Raw genomic sequence first — 17,471 nt, 5'->3', positions numbered from 1 at the left:
ACAACTTTCAGATATCAAAACCATTGCTGTCCATTTTCTGCCTATGTAAGTTTGGGGAACCAAGGGGTGTTTCATAATCACGGAGTTTTGTAAAGCTGCAATTATTGTTTTACTGGAAATGTGCTTCCCTTAAACGCATAGCTTCTGATCTATTTGTTTCCACTCAGTTCCTCGAGTCAGTAATCATCTACTAAATTCTTTTTTCAGATTTAAAACTTACACCTCTTGCATTGGCTTGTTTAATTGTCTGCTTATTATCTTTTGCTTTCTAGAGCTCATGTACCTCTCTCAACCTAACGGTAGCTACTTTAGGTCATCTAAAACAATAGACTTGGGTGGGAAGGTAACCCACTTCATTTTTTGTATTGACTTTGGGATATAACTTACATAACATACAATTCACCCATTTAAAGTCCGCAATTCAATGGTTTTTAGTACATTTACAGATATTTGCAGTCACCATCACAGTCAATTTTAGAACATTTTCATCACATCACAAGGAAACCCTGCGACCTTTACCTACCACATATCTACTTCTCCATCCTCCCAACGTGGGCAATCTACTACTTTCCATCTCTACAGAGTTGCCTTTTCTGGACACTTCAGAAAAATTGAATCATATAACAAGTGATCTTTTGTAACTGACTTCTGTCACTCAGCATGTTTTCAAAGTTCATTCATGTTAAAGCATGTATCAGCACTGCATTCATTGCTTTCAATGGCTGAATCATATTCCATTGCATCGATATACCACATTTTGTTTCTCCATTCATCAGACAATAAGTATTTGAGACTTTTCTACCTTTTGGCTATTATGAATAATGCTACTGTAAACATTCATACCCATTTTTTTCTAGAAACATGTTTCCATTTGTCTTGGATACATATCTAAATGTGAAATTGTTGAGTTATATGGTAACTATATGTTTAATCATTTGAAGAATCACCAGACTGTTTTTCATACTAGCGGCACTAATTTACATTACTGCCAGCAGTGTATGAGAATTCCAGTTTCTGCACATCCTCACCAACCAATGCCATTATCTGACTTTTTTATTATAGCCATCCTACTGGGTGTGAAGTAATATTTCATTGTGGTTTTGATTTTCACTTCCCTGATGACAAATGATGTCAAGAAAGTTTCATGTGCTTATTGGCCATTTGTATATCTTCTTTGGAGAAATATCTATTAAGCCTCTTTAACCATTTGTCAATTGGGTCTTTTTATTATTGAGTTGTAAGGATTCTTTATATATTCTGGATATGAGTCCCTTAACAAATATATGATTTACAAATATTTTTTCCTATTCTGGGCTTTGTCTTTTCACTTTCTTGAATGTGAATTTTTATGAAGTCTAATTTATCAATTATTTTTGCCTTTGCTTATGCTTTTGGTGTCATATCTAAAAATTCATTGCTAAATCTAAGTCATGGCCATTTACCGCTATGCTTTCTTCTAAGAGTTTTATGGTTTTAGCAGTTAGATGTTTGACTAATTTTGAGTTAATTTTTGAATAAAGTATGAAGTAAAAGTGTAATTTTATTGTATTGCCTATGGTTATCCAGTTGTTCCACCACGATTTGTTAAACAAAGTATTCTTTTCCCATTGGATAGCCTCAATACCCTTGCCAAAAGTCAGTAAACCACAGAAGCCATGTGTTTATTTCTGGACTCTTTATTCTGCCCCATATATGCATATGTCTATCTTGATGCCAGTATCACACTTTCTTGATTACTTTTGTTTTATAATCTGTTTCAAAATTGGGAAGTGTGAGTCCTCCAACTTTGTTCTTCTTTTTAAAGATTGTTTTATATTGGTGTTTCAAAATTCAATACAGATTTTAGGATCAGACTTTTAATTTCTACAAAGAAGCCAGCTGCTATTCTGACAGGGATTGCATTGAATCTGTAGAGCGATTAGGAGATTACAGGTATCTTAACAATATTAAGTCTACCGACGCAAAACATGAGTATTCTTCAATTTACTTGTATGTTCTTTAATTTCTTTAAGTAATGTATTTTAGGTTTAAGAGTGTAAGTTTTGTACTTTGTTGTGTTTATTCGTAAATACTTCATTCTTTTTGATGCTATTGTAAATAAAAATTTTTTAAATTTTTATTTTATACTATTTATGGACAGTGTATAGAAATACAATATTTGAGTATTGATTTTGTGTTTTCACAACTTTGTTGAATGCATTTCTTCATTCTAATAGTTTTTTAGTCAACTCTTTAAGATTTTCTACATATAAGATCATGTATTCTGTGAATACAGTTTTACTTCTTCCTTTCCAATTTGGATACCTTTTATTTGTTGACTAATTGCCCTAGCTAAAACCTGTTAAATAAAAATAGTGAGAGTGGGTATCTTTGTGTTGTTCCTGATTTTAGAGGGAAAGTATTGTCTTTCTCCATAAAGTATGATGTCAGCTGTGAATTTTTTACAGATGCCCTTCATCAGATTAAGGAAGTTTCATTCTATTTCTAGTAGGTTGAGTGTGTTTACCATGAAATGGTGTTGAATTTGTCAAATGATTTTCCTGCATCTATTGAGATCTTCATGTGGGGCTTTTTGGTTTTTTATTAAATTGATATGACATAATACATTAATTGATTTTCAGATGTTAAACCAACATTGTTCCTACAATGTCTCACTTGTTTATGTTATAATTCTTTTATACACTGCTGGATTCAGTTTGCTAGTTTTTTGTTGAAGATTTTTGTATTGATGTTCATAAGAGATATTGGTCTGTAGTTTTCTTGTTATGGCTTTGTTTAGTTTTGTTAGCAGGGTAATATTGGCCTCATGGAATGAGCTGAAAATTGTTCCCACTTTTTTATGTTTTTAATGAATTTGTGAAGATTTGGTATTCTTATGTAAACATTCAATCTCTCTTCCTGCTAATGGGTCTGTTCAGATTATCTATTTCTTTTTGAGTTGCTTTGGTAGTTTGGGTTTTCCTTGGAATTTGTCCATTTCATCAAAGTTGTATAATTTGTTGGCATTCAATTGTTCATAGTATTCCTTTATAATCCTTTTTATTTCTCTAAGGTCAGTAGTAATGTGCCCTCTTTCATTTGTGATTCATGTAATTTTGCTCTTTTTTTCCTCTTGATCTAGCAAAGGTTTGCCAATTTTTTAGTCTTTTCCAATAACCAGGTTTTCATTTTACTGATTTTCTCTATCGATAATCTCTTTTCTATTAATTTCCACTTGAGTCTTTATTATCCTTGTGTAGTTGCTCTTCTTTTTCCATTGTCTTATGGTACAAGGTTACATGCTTAATTTGAGAACTTACTTCTATAGAAATATAGGCACTTACAAGCTATAAAGTTCCCTCTAAGGACTGCATTACCTGCAATCCATAAGTTTTGGTATTTTGTGTCTAATAGTCATTCATCTTTAAATATTTTCTAATTTTCCTTTTTATTTCTTTTTTAACCCTGTGATTACTTAGGAGTGTGAGTGTTTAATTTTTACATATTTTTAAGTTTCCCAAATATTGTTTCTTTTTGTATTAATTTTTATGGATACACAATAGTTGTACATATGTATGGGATACATGTGATGTTTTGATATAAGCACATAATGTGTAATGATCAAATCAGGGTAATTGGTATATCACCTCAAACATTTATCATTTCTTTGTGTTAGGAATATTCAAATTTCATGCCTCTGGTTATTCTGAAATATACAATATTCACTGTTAACTATAGTTGCCCTATTATGCCACTAAACACTAGATCTTATTCCTTCTATCTAACTGCATCTTTGTACCCATTAACACCTCTTTATCACCCCTTCTACTATCCTTCCAAGCCTTTGGTAACCATCATGCTACTCTCTATCTCCATGAGATCAACCTTTTTAGCTCTCACATATGAATGGGAACATGCAATGTTTGTCTTTTTGTGCCTGGATCATTTCACTTTACATAATGTCCTCTTGTTCCATCCGTGTTGTTGCAAATGACGGAATTCCATTCTTTTTCATAGCTGAATAATATTCCATTGTGTATACATACCTCATTTTCTTTATCCATTCATTTATTGATGAACACATATCGATTCCATACCTTGGCTACTGTGAATAGTGCTGCAATAAATATGGGAGTGCAGCTATCCCTTCAATATAGTGATTTCCTTTCTTTTGTATATATACTAAACAATGGGATTGCTGGGTTATATAATAATTCTATTTTTAGTGTTTTGAGGAACCTTCATACCATTTTCCATAGTGGCTGTACTAATCTACATTCCTACAAATAGTGCATGAGCATTTCCCTTTCTCCACAATCTTGCCAGCATCCATTAATTTTTGTTTCTTTGGTAAAAGCCATTTCAACTAGATTGAGTTGATATCACGCTATGGTTTTGATGTGCATTTCTCTGATTGCACCATTTTTATATAACTGCATTCTCTGATAGTGATTGACCATTTTTATATAACTGTTGACCATTTTTATGTCTTATTTAAGTGATCTTCAGATTCAATGTAATCACTATCAAAATATCAATGACATTCCTCACAGAAGTAGAAAAAAAAATCCTAAAATTTGTATGGAACCACAAAAGACTCAGAATAGCCAAAGCAATCCTGATAGAAAAGAACAAAGCTGGAGGCATCACATTATCTGACGTCAATTATACCACAAAGCTGTAGTAACCAAAACAGCATGGTACTGACATGAAAACAGACAAATAAGGCCAGGTGCAGTGGCTCACGCCTGTAATCTCAGCATTTTGGGAGGCCAAGGCGGACAGATCACCTGTGGTCAGTTTGAGACCAGCCTGGCCAACATGGTGACACCCCATCTCTACTAAAAATACAAAAATTAGCCAGGCGTGGTGGTGGGTGCCTGTAATCGCAGCTACTCAGGAGGTTGAGCACTTAAAATATGTTGTCTCACCGTTTTTGGCATCTATATTTTCTTATGAGAAGTCAGCTGTAAATCTTAATGGTGTTCTCTGTAAGTCATGAGTCATTTTTGTCTTGAAGCTTACAAGATGTTTTCCTTGTCTTTGCCTTTTGGCATTTTTAGTGTAATGTGTCTGCTAGTAGTTATTTCTCTGTGTTTATCATAATTAGAGTTCTTTGAACTTCCTTCATCATTAGGTTCATATCTGCCAATAAATTTTGGAAGTTTTCAGCCAGTATTTCTTTGAATATTTTTCTGCTTCTCTCTCCATCTCCTTCCCTGCTCCATCTGATGCTTCCACTGGTTTATGCTGTTGCACTAATGGTGTTTTACACTTCTCTGAGGCACTACTTTTTTTATTTTTTGATATTTTACTATTCTTTGGATTGCATAATCTCTATCAATGTATCTTAAAGTTTGCAAATTATTTCTTCTGCCAGTTCAAATCTACTATTGAGTCCCTCTAATAATTTTTTTAATTTTTCAGTTATTACACTTTTCAACTCCAGAATTTAAATTTGGTCCTTTTCATCATTTCTCTTTATTTATATTCTGTATTTGATGCAGCATCTTTTACTTTTTAAAGTTTCCTTAATTCTTTGAACATATTTTTAATAACTATTTTGAAATATTTGTCTATTAAATTCAACATTTTGTTCTTACAGTTTCTATCACCTGCTTTTTTATGTTGTATGCATCATAGTTTCTTGTTTCTTTGCATGTCTTACTTATCATTTTTGTCAGTAACTGTACATTTTAGATAATATATTCCAGAAACTCTTGTTGTTGTTTCTTATTTACTTGTTTAGTGACTGGCTGGATTATTTTAGTGAAGTCTATTCTCCTACCCCCACCCCCACAGCGTAAACCCTCTATTGTTGCTCTTCAGGAGGTACAGCCTTGTGTATATTGTGTATACCCATGGGATGACAGTGGTTTGGACAGGGCTTTTTTGGCTCTGCTGTTTTCACCAATACCTTGGGGCATAATTTGCTTCACAGACTAATCCAATCAAGGTCAGGCTTCTTCAGGAACAGTTTCTAGAGAAGTATTTGAGATTTGCCCTGACTCCAGGAGGTCTCTTTCCAACTGTGTCCATTTTCACTTCTCTATCAAATTCCTTTCACCACAACTGCTACTCTTTTTGAGAGTGCCCTTAGCCTTGAACTTCTTCACACTCTTGCAAATAAAATAAGTTACTCTGAGGAGAAATTTGGATATATAGGTTCATATTAGTCCACTGGCCTACTTCCTCTTCTCTTTCTGCTGCCAACCCCAGAAAAATCTCTGAGCCATAGCTAGGAGAGGCAAGGACAATGGCACATTTCTCCCTGAGTGATAACCCCACTTCAGAAGCTTAGCCCTCAGTAGATTGTGGAAGGAGCAAGGAGGTCATTAGCCCCAGGTCTCCTCATTTTGCTTCTCTCAGTGTGGAATTCCTAGCCCTTGATCTGGAGCAAGGGCAACCAAGGCCCCAGTACTCTCAGCAATGCCACACTCAAGGCAGAGCTCTTTCCCATGAGTGGGAGCTGAGTAGAAGAAGACTCAATTAGCCATACTTCCCCAGAATTTAGACTCGACAATAAGTAGCTGAGACAGGATGAGGAATACTGATGTCCTGCCCCTACCAGGAAGAGAGCCCACCAACTGGCAGCTGAAAGAAAAACGGAGCCCTGTGTTTTTGGTTAAGCTCATTTGGAGTGGAATTTCTGTCTCCCTAAGCTAAGAGGGAGAGGGAGAATCCAGGTCTCTATTGAACTGAGGTTCAAATACCACAGACTTTCCCATTCCTTGCCTAATTTTAGTAGATGTTTAAATATTTATTCTTGTGCTGTATGTCCATAGGGCTTCTTTCAGAGACCTTACTTTAAAAAAAAAAAAAGTTTACCAGTTTAAATGAGGAGGAGGCCTGCAGAACTCCTCATACTATCACTCCAGAAGTAGAACTCCCAATTCCCTTAATTTTATCTTTGCTATATTGTTGAGTTAGTTTCTTTAATTGAGGAGTTTTCTTGGGACTTTGGCAGTCAAAGGTTTTTTCAGCCTTTTTGCCTACTCTTTGGTGTACAGAAGCAATAGCCTTTACATTTCTAGAAAGGAATTCGTACTCACAAATCATCATATTCTTTCTTGAAATTATCTCATTCTTGTAATATCTGGCTAATTGCAACAGAGAGCAACAAACGAATATTCTGGTTCTTTCTTTTCTTTTTCTATTTTACTTTAAGTTCTGGGATACATGTTCAGAACGTGCAGCTTTGTTACATAGGTATACATGTGCCACAGTGGTTTACTGCACCTATCAACCCATCATCTGGCTTTCAAGCCCCGCATGCATTAGGCATTTATCCTAATGCTTTCCCTCCCCTTGCCTCCCACCCTCCGACAGGCCCCAGTGTGTGATGTTCCCCTCCCTGTGTCCATGTGTTCTCACTGTTCAACTCCCACTTATGAGTGAGAACATGTGGTGTCTGGTTTTCTGTTCCTGTGTTGGTTTGCTGAGAATGATGGCTTCCAGCTTCATCCATGTCCCTGCAAAGGACATGAACTCATTCTTTTTTGTGGCGGCATAGTATTCCATGGTGTATATCTGCCACATTTTCTTTATACAGTCTATCATTGACAAGCATTTGGGTTGGTTCCAAGTTATTCTGGCTCTTTCTAACAACTTTTCCTAGACTGGCAGGCTCAGTATTATCGCCGTTCAGGTTGTTGTACACAATAGTTTTACCAAATCTTTATCACTATATAATATAGATCTCCAATATATTTTCACCCCCCCCAATATTTGTTTTCTTGCTTCCTCCTGCCAACCACTAGAAGTCAATGCCCCACATTTTAAATTTTTGATGTGAAAGCAATATACTTCAAGATACTTATTTCAATTTTAATTAGGTGAGGCAGACAGTAAAAACAAATAAATCCAATTAAATTTTATTTCTTGCTCATATGATATTACCGGCCAGTGATCAAATTAGCAGGGTACTCATGCCCAACCTAATACAAAATTCAAAAAAGTTTACTTTATGAGTGACATCCAGGATATAATTCATGCAACAAACAACTTAGAATATATTTTTGTTGTACTTAAAAGTAGGAATGTCCATAAAAGCTCTTCATCTTAGATTTATAGATTTTGTGGGCATTTGCAGGGACAAATCATTATTTGACTAATAACATCTTTTCATAGGGAAGTTGCAGGTATGTTGTGAGGGGCATTTATAGAACATACTAACATTAAAAGGGAGATTCATTTGCTGGAGGCTTTGCATTTCATACATTTGTGAGAGGTAAGATTTGGGGGAGCATATACTGGTTCCTCAATTCTCATATTTTTACATGGGGAGGAATTTCCACTCCACTCCCTAGAAAAGAAAATTAATAGGGGAGAGGGCATTTTCAGTTCTCTCTGCTCTTCACACTGTCCTATGATGTTATGAGCTAAGTCATGTCCCACAAAAAATCATATGTTGAAGCCCTAACTCCCAGTACCTCAGCATTTGACTACATTTAGAAATACAGGTAATTAAGGTAAAGTGAGGTCATATGGATGGACCCTAATCCACTATGACTGGAAGCCTTAGGAAAAGGAGATTAGGCCACAGACCAAGGGATGACCATGTGAATACACGGTGAGAAAGCAGCTATCCACAGTGAGAAAGCAAGCCAAAGAGAAAGCCTTCAGAAAAAAACAAACCAAGTCCTTGATCTTGGACTTCTAGCCTCTAAAACTGGAAGAAAATAAATTTCTGTTGTTTAAGCTACCTGTGGTATTTTGTTATGGCAGCCCAAGCAAACAAATACATATGAGAAGAGTGGTAACATATAATTGTTAAGTTTAAATGAAGTAACAGGACATACTCAGAATTTTCCATCAGTAAACAGTAGCCAGTGAGAAAGGCATTTACCCATTCATCCAGAACACTACAGACTGGGTGCTGTGTTAGATGCTGCCCATCAGTAACAAACAATTCTAATATGATTGTTGCTGGTAAGAAATTCAGAGGCTAATGAAAAGGAAAAAATGAATAAACTTTGTGTACATAAGAGATCTCAGAATATGGAGAATAGCTGGGTAGCCTAGCTCCTTCTTAGGAAAATTTGGGGAACTGACACTCATACTGACCTGTGTTGAGTAATGGAGATGTGGGGGAAATATTGAGAATGGGTGTCAAAGTGGCCAGCCAAAGTATTTTCTGATCTGCTGACCATATTCTCTTGATCCTGTGGTGTTGAGGGGTAGCCTAGGCTTGGATGGTGGTTTATTTTGAACAGATGGAATGGAACTTGGATATGAGCTACAGAGACAATTATTGGATAAAGGTTTCATCAATTTTCTAATGAGGAATGTCTTATAGCTATCACCAAAACCACATTGGCTAACTGAAGTATACGAACATATAGCACCAACTATACATAATATACAGCCAAAGCTAACACAATTCAGTAATTGCTTTTAGTTTATTTCATAGTATGGATGCTGTAATAATAGTGAGAAAAGCATTGGCTTTGGAACCAGATTCAATGTCAACTGAAACATATGCTTAATGAGCACTAGTGAAGTGCCAGCCCCTGCTAGGCACACAGAGGGGAGGAGTGAGAGAGGGAGAGAAGAGGAGTGAGAGAGGGAGAGGAGAGCAGTGACAGAGAGAGAGAGAGAGAGAAAAGACAGACATGTCCCTGCCATTTGTCAGCTTGGGCAGGTTATTTATTATCCCTGAATCTGTTTTCTTACATGATAAATCAGGATCATGATAGCTATTTTGGATAGCTTCTGTAAAAATTAAATTTTACAGAAAAAGAAAAGACATTAAAAAGTACTTATGACAGTGCCTGGCAAATAACTATGTGCTAAATGTTATTTCCTTCTCACATTTGTCCACCTTTGCTCTCTGCAAAAAGAACGAAGTATAAAAAGCCCCTTTGGGTATTATTGAAATGAGTTACCAAATATCGTAATCTTCATAGCCAAATTCTAAGACTTAGAGAAAGAGCACTGAATAAGGCTGGCTCTCATTTGAGTAAATCAGGCTTTACATCAACATGGATAATACATTTAGAATCTTAAGTGTATTCTTCTAGAAGGTACATATGTGTGTATTTCCTTTCTATTTTGCCACTTCCCTCATTCTTAACTCTATGGTATTGAACTCAGGGTGAAGAGCAAAATCATTTGTTGAAATGAAATAGAAAGAGCATGTCACAAAAAATGGTCTGCAGATATTGAAATAAAAATAATCCATCCTCTTAAAGCATTAAAAATGATCTTATATTTTTACATGCAGAATATAGTAACATATATACTTAGCAATACATGAATTTTTCCAAAAATAAGATAAAAGCATTACAAGATAGAGGGTGAATCAATCTCTGTAACCTTCAAAAATAGTACCAAGAATAGTAGGGAACATATAGTTCAGATAACGTTTCAGGAAGGGCGTGTACTGCCTGTACTGTATTGAGTCAGATTCCCTATGTACCAAAGAAATTGTCAATTTGGACAATTGGAAGAACTACTCCTTTTTCACAACTTCAGGGAGAAGCTTCAAATACAGAATCCAGCTTACTTATTTATAATCTCAAAAGTTCTGCTTAGGTGCAAATGACTCTCTCAATTACTCTCAAATCCTATCTAAGTCAATGAATTCCAGACTCCAGAAACAAACAACATGTTCCTTCACCTTATCTCTGTTCATTCTTTCTCTTCAGCTAGTCCACCTCCCACAAATTGGAATTTTGATGTGGAATAAAATGCTTTCTTAATTGGGCTTCCTGCTTTTATTCTAATCCCAAATTCTTCGCAAACAATTTTCCTAAACCTACTCCCTTTATTTTTCACACTTGAAACATAGAGTTGGACTGTAATTGTATGTAACTCACTACTATCCATCATATCAATCATTCATTTATTTTATTCGGCAAATATCGAGTCTACTCTACACAGGGTAAGCTCTTTTGGGACTGCCAAGACATAAAGCACCAGGGTGATTTTACATTCAGATATAAAACCATACAATACCTCACTTTTTCTCTATACATTTCACATTTGTATACAAATATACTCCTTTCGTTAAACTGTAATGGCCTCTGAGCAAATAAATAATGCTAAAAAATAACTTTTGTCTTTAACGCATTTAGCTGCATGTAAAATATCCATAGCTGTCGTGTGTAATGAAACTACCCACTGTTTAGAGATCCCTGCAAAATCTACATGCAGTGGAGTTCATTTAAGACAGAACAATCACACAATTTGAACACAGCATAAGCAATGTAATAAGCAGAGAACAATCTTCTGGGTAATACCAAAGTTTACTTAAACAGATTGATAACATCCTCACTGAAAAATAGCACACACCATTTTCTCAGTTTGTTCCCTTTTGTATAACTTACCCACCAAGCTAGATAGTACAATTACTGAACTTTGTAGTAAATGCCCGGAGCCCCTGAGGTGCTACCACAGGAAATCAACCAATAATACAATTGCATTTCTCTCCTTATCACATAGCTTTTGTGATTTGTCAGGAAATAAATACACAACACTAAAAATCAAGAAATACAGGGGGTTCATGTGAAGAAAACAAGGTTTTGTTTTGTTTTTAAAAAGCACATGATTATTTTTTCCATCCGTAATATTTTTCCTCTTCCTCCCAGATCTCTTAACAAAATTCATCACCTAATGGTCTCTGATGAGCTTGGCCAGTGAAAATGTCTCAGTCAGAAGTAACGGGACCTACAAAACCCAATATGATTTCTTAACTCAGCCATGACCTTTCACTTTTTCTTTTTGGTTTCAAAGCTGACTGAATGGTCATTCAAATCATGAAAGTGTTAAGTGGGAGTAGTCATAAGTCATCATTTTAAAGTCTGCTACCAGCATGAACACTCCATATTTAAAAGGAGGTGGGGGGCGCAGAATTTAAGACCACACTCAACAGGGCTTCACAGTTATTAAATTCAGCTCTCTGGTGATCTGGTAACTCTGAAATATGGTGTGTTTTGTTTGTTTGTTTGTTTGTTTTTTAATCTGGCCATCCAAATATAAAGCAGATGCAGATATACATATATGCCCTTAAATATTGGCAATAACAAACATAAAGTGAGATACTTTCAAAGTAAAATATCCTAAAATGTAAACCATTTAAATTTAAAAGACATATAAGTACAGTATTTTTATCTGAAAATATTTGAGGTTTTCTCTATATAAAATTATAAAGTAATGCTTGTCAATTTATTAAAGTTGGACACAATACCAAAAAGCAGAGGAATATATCAAAATCACTTGTGACTTACACAATTAGGTAAAACTCATGCATGCATTTTTTCAACGAATGCTTATCCAATATTTTATGGTAGAAAGCTTGAATTAATTTAAGATAAAATATGACTGAATATCCTTGCAAATTAAGTTTGGAAATAATGTTTTAAAATAAATTTGGCTAAGTGAATAGTTTAGTAATTGGGCATTTTTTAAATAATTGCTTATAAACCAAGTCTACTTTTTTGGAGGACACATTTTATAGCATGTTTCAGTAGAAATAAAGAGCCAGATTATAGCGTCTGTCACATCTTCAGATGCATACACAGTTGAATATGGCAAAAATTCTCTAAAACAGGGTTGGTCAGATATTTAATAGATATTTAGTAGATGTGCATTGAGAAACACTGGAGAGTGTCTTTGCCAAAAATATCTGTCCCACTCCCCATGACATTCCCCAGGTGTGTATTATCATTTTTCTTGTAGCATTTAGAATTCTAATCACTAGTCATTATTTTTTTTCACATCATTAAAAATCTTTACCAAAAAACAAACATGTTACCTAGGAAGCCATTAATAAGTCATTAGCACCTTACCTGGAATTAAATCAATCAGACCATACAAACAGTTTTCTTAAGAGCCCAAGGTGTGTATAATAGCAAACAGGTAATTTTGATGACAGTAAGCATTTAAAAAACACAAATGTTGGGTCATTTTGCAAGAAGGACCCCTAAAACACTGGACAGTTAGTCACGGGAGGAAGAATTGTGGAGAGTCATCCATATACGGTTAGAGGAGACATGGAGGAATGAAAACCTATGGCATCATTTCCCTCCAAACCAACTAATATAAAACCTGAGTGTGACTGACAGCTTTTGAAACACAGTAATAGTAGGTGATTTATGCTTCTAGGCTAAATAATACAGGCTTCAGTGACAGCTCTCCACTGTGAATTACTAATAACCATTTTGAGCGAGGGATAGATTTCTCATCACTAGCAGGTACCTGATCTTCGTCTGAACCATAGTGTAAGACTCGGCAAACACACGTGAACATTTTACAGTGAGACACAGCTTAAGTGTGAGACTTGTGTACAATGCCATCAGTCACATTATGCCAAAAAATTCAGGTGGTCAATTACTGAATTATTAAAGTTGCATTCAGATAATTCTGAGACAAGTGATTAATGTCAGTTACGGTGTATGTGTTGGAGGGGTGGCATGGAACGTAACTGTTTGACTGAAGTGACTAATTCAGGCAGGTGGTCTGACAATTCTGGTAGGTAATCCTGTTCTGATACCTAGTTACACCCTCATTCACCCTTGTGTTCAGAATCTCTAACTTCTTTAGCCTACTGGCCTATAATCACATACATCACTCTTATATTCAATAAAGGAGACTTCAAAATAAGAGTACTTTATTGAAAATTACACGCGTGGATATTCTCTGAAGTAAATTAACAATAAAAGAATAAAGCTGTTCAACAAATATATTTTTCATGCTTCAGGGCTATGTGTTTAACAGTTTTCTAACTGTTCATTCATTTATTAAAAAAACTACTTCAGTTATTATCTCCGAGAGTTGAAATTAGATATTTAATTGACTGGAGGGAATGAAAGTCGCTCACTTTTAAATAAGGCAACTATTTAAAAATATTTCTATAAAATGCTTCATACAATCACCATCAGCCCAAATTCCTGGCAAACATTCTTGTGTGTATATATAGTTGATTTTATAAATGTCATGCTATAAGAGCTAACTCCTTCAGAAACATGTTTATCTTAATTAGGAAAGTAAACAGACTTCTAATGGGAAGAAATGGGAATTTTTCTCTGTGGTATCGAAGGCATCAAAGGGCCAGTTCTCCTGCCAAACCAATCTTCCTTCCTGCCTGCTTTAAACCCAGGTGATTGCAGACAGCTGAGCAGGCATTTTCCCCAAAGCCTCTCTTGACCGGGCTCCAGTCTCTGCTCAGTTGCCCCATCTCTTGCTCTTTCTCTCTCTGTGTGTCACTCTTTCTGTGGATTTTTTTTTCGTATTTTTGCCTCAGGAAACCTAGGGATATTCATGGCACTGAGGCAAATAATGTGGAATTAAAAACTAAATTCTTGAGGCCTCATCCTAGCAACAAGACCATCACCATCTGTTCAGAGGACAAGCCTGCCATTATCCGCTGCATTCTTTATACAAACTCCATCACCTGTGAGGTGAAAAACACTGCCCCTTTCCTGGGTTCTCTCTTTGTCACAATAGAAAATGGTCTGTTTCCCTCTGATCCTGTAAAATTAAAGAAATCAAATATGACTGGGAGCACTTACAGCAAATTTAAAGAGATATATCAGAAGGCCTTAAATGGCCATTCCAAAAGAGTCTGATAATTGTCTTCTGCACAATAAAACCTGACAAAAATATATTGTTGATGTCTTTTCTAATTATTTAAACTAGAAAAGAGCAAATGGAGTGCTGATGCCTGTATTTTTGGTGGTAAGATGACTGTCACATTCTTTTATTTATTTTTAGCTTCAAAATTTTTATTCATTTCGCCTTTGAAAACCACATCAAAATTTATATTTTGAAAGTGGCAATAAAATGTTGTTTCAGTGACTTCAGGGTGAGAATCAATCCAGTTAGACATCTAGTTTAATACACGATGAAAATTTTTTCCCTGGGAAAATGTTTAAAACAGTAAAGAAAGTAACTGGGATATATTTTATGCAGTAAAACTTGTATTATTAGAAATAAACAAGGTCTCTTTTCTCTCCTAAAATAGCTGAGTATGAAATAAGAGAATATCTATCTATAGATAGAGCATTTGAAAACCCCAGCCAGAGTTGAAGTGCAGATGAGGAAAAACGCGAGACAAATCTTAATAAGTTTCTTTCTAGAATGAAATACACATGACGCTGTCTGATCCAATAAATTAAGAAAGAATATATTTATGAATGTCTAGTAGGTACCAATCATTACATAATATGCTGTTGAGCATGTTTTAACTTTTGACATTTTTATAAGAAATATATCAATAAATAGAAAGTACCCTCTCAAATACTAGTAAAACATAGTTCTATAATTATAACTAACATTTAACTGGGGTATATTATTTTAAAATCACTTTTTCCTACATTATCTCCTTTTATTCTGATAAGGAGATTGTGAGGTAGACTGAAGAGCCATCGCTGTCACCCATTTAAAGATGAGGATGCCCAGGTTCAGAGGAGTGTTTTTTGTTTTTTGTTTTGCCCCTGGCTCCCCAGGCTAAGAATCTAAACTCTCCTTAGTCCAAATTGGAAACAACTCTGATATTTTTAAACGGCATTATTTATATTTGTGCCATCAAAAAAGAAATACAAATGAAGACAAAGACTTGAGCTGGAGCAACAATAGTTCTTTATTTTCTTGGACAGGTAGCTGACATACTTGCTGGCAGATGTTCAAAAGTATCATTTGTGTCTTACACAGGCTCCATTTCCATGAGTCAATATTCCCAAAGTTCTCTGCAAAAATATGAACTGAAGTTACCCATATGGCTGTTAATTATCTTCCTTTTTAGATTGCACCTTGTACTGCTATCGTCTGTATATTGGGCACTAACAATTTCCTACATTTTTCCCACATGGTTTTTGCTAAAATTGTCTTAGGCACAGCCACAGTTGAAAAGTCCTTGCCAATGAGGTAGGGATTTTGAGAAGCAGCTGAATCATTCTCTTCATCCCATCTGTGGATATGCTTGATCTGATGGGAATAAAATCCCAACATTTGGCTAGTTTCAATGGATAGCAATACATCTGTCTGGTTACACTATATTGGAGTAGGACAACAGCATAGAGGAGAATAACTAGATAAAATGTATTTTGAGAATATGAAATGGAACTTTGATCCCATAAATAGGTATTCAGAGGGTGAGATAAAAATTTGTATACGCATGAATAATTGACCCTCACCAATTGGGGCTACCTAATTATATAAAAATATTATAGTATAAAATATTTACCAAAATGCAGTTGAAAGATATTTGCAGGATCATAGATTCCAAGCTATGCAAAGTGGGATGAGAACTGAATGGTGTATCTTTAGCATGCTGGCAATTCCATTTCAAAACTACAAAAATAGTAATAATAATTTTTCAGAAGATTACTTTTTCCAAGCAAGATGTAACTAACAAAATTACAAAACAATTACGCAGAAATCATTATTTCCAACCCTCATTTTCAGATAAACTTAAAACAGGTGTTAGTAAAACTAACAGCAACGTTTGGATTCTCATATGGCCTGGTGACCTCACTTTCTCAGTTCCTTGAATGTAGCCTTTCCTTCATAGCCTCTTGTAAACATGGGCAGGTGGTCACAAACGGGAATGAAAGGGAAAAATGACTGGATGGGCCAGCAAACAAAGCAAATTGTACATATGCTTTTCAATTGTAGAACTGAACATTGGGTATGAGTATCTTGTAAGTAAAAAAATTTCTCTTAGCTAAGGCGATCAATCATTCATTTTGCTCAAGACTTGAAGGGGTTCCCAGGATTCAGGACTGTTAGTATTCAAACTGGAAAGTCCCAGGCTAATTGGAGTGGGCAGGTCCCACTAGTTAGCTGTGAGATAAATTAGCTGGTTAGCTTGCAATTTAATTTGGCACCACAGGCTTAAACATTTTTAATAACACATTTTTGGAAAATAGGACTAAAAAGGACCAGGTTCCTATTTTGAAAATTAAGAGCTCTAAAATGCACCTATGTAGCATAAATCTGGGGTTTCAAATCTCTTAATCTATGCAAGTAACTCTTTTGTGATTTTGCCAATATAGAGACCATCACCTGCCATACTCCATTGACCCACTTTGCACTACAATCAGAAGCTGATTTTTGCTTTGTCTCTTGCCTGCTGCTGAATTATCTACTCGTCCTGCTCTGCCAATATTCCCCTTTACTAATATGAGAGCCTGATAATTTGTTAATAATGTGAACATCAACAACAACAAAAATATTCCCCATCCCACCACTATTTTTAATAGTATGGTAATGCCGTCCTATTGTTTAGAAGAAGCTAGTAAGATTCCATGAATTGCCTTGGAGGTGGTCAAGGCAGCAATTCATTATCCTGAAAATTGAGTTTTAAAGGAGTTAGAGAGAAAAGTATCAAGAATTTATCCTGTCAGTTCCATATAAACTACATTTTAAGCCAACTAAGTAGTTAATGAAAGAAAAATTTTCTTTCAGAAGAATTCCAACTAGTAAATACATAAAGAATGGTGGAATTAGAAAAAAAATCACCATTTTGTAACCCTGAAAGAAATGATGAA

The 17,471-nt window shown here is 35.2% G+C and overlaps 1 protein-coding gene across 26 annotated transcripts in view; it reads right to left on the bottom strand.

Moving 5' to 3' along the window:
• The window catches only part of LOC109025816 (uncharacterized), a 514,558-nt gene that overhangs the window by 356,925 nt on the left and 140,162 nt on the right, over positions 1 to 17,471 (bottom strand). For 13 of the 26 annotated variants that reach the window (XR_008677684.2, XR_010129575.1, XR_008677685.2 and 10 more), the window contains 2 exons: positions 16,166 to 16,272; positions 15,539 to 15,668 (listed from right to left, as the gene is read on the bottom strand). The exons of the other annotated variants lie outside the window; for them this stretch is intronic. Coding sequence is in view for 1 of the 13 variants with exons in the window: in XM_055380153.1 (XP_055236128.1) it covers positions 15,615 to 15,668; positions 16,166 to 16,272 (161 nt within the window). In the remaining 12 variants the exon portion in view is untranslated. Of the gene's footprint in view, positions 1 to 15,538; positions 15,669 to 16,165; positions 16,273 to 17,471 lie in introns of those variants that run through there. 26 annotated transcript variants of the gene reach the window in all.

Source organism: Gorilla gorilla, chromosome 11 (genome assembly GCF_029281585.2).
Source record: "Gorilla gorilla gorilla isolate KB3781 chromosome 11, NHGRI_mGorGor1-v2.1_pri, whole genome shotgun sequence".
Taxonomy (NCBI): Eukaryota; Metazoa; Chordata; class Mammalia; order Primates; family Hominidae; genus Gorilla; species Gorilla gorilla.
The sequence above is the reverse complement of the archived record's forward strand: the minus strand, read 5'-3'. Positions and strand labels throughout refer to the sequence as shown.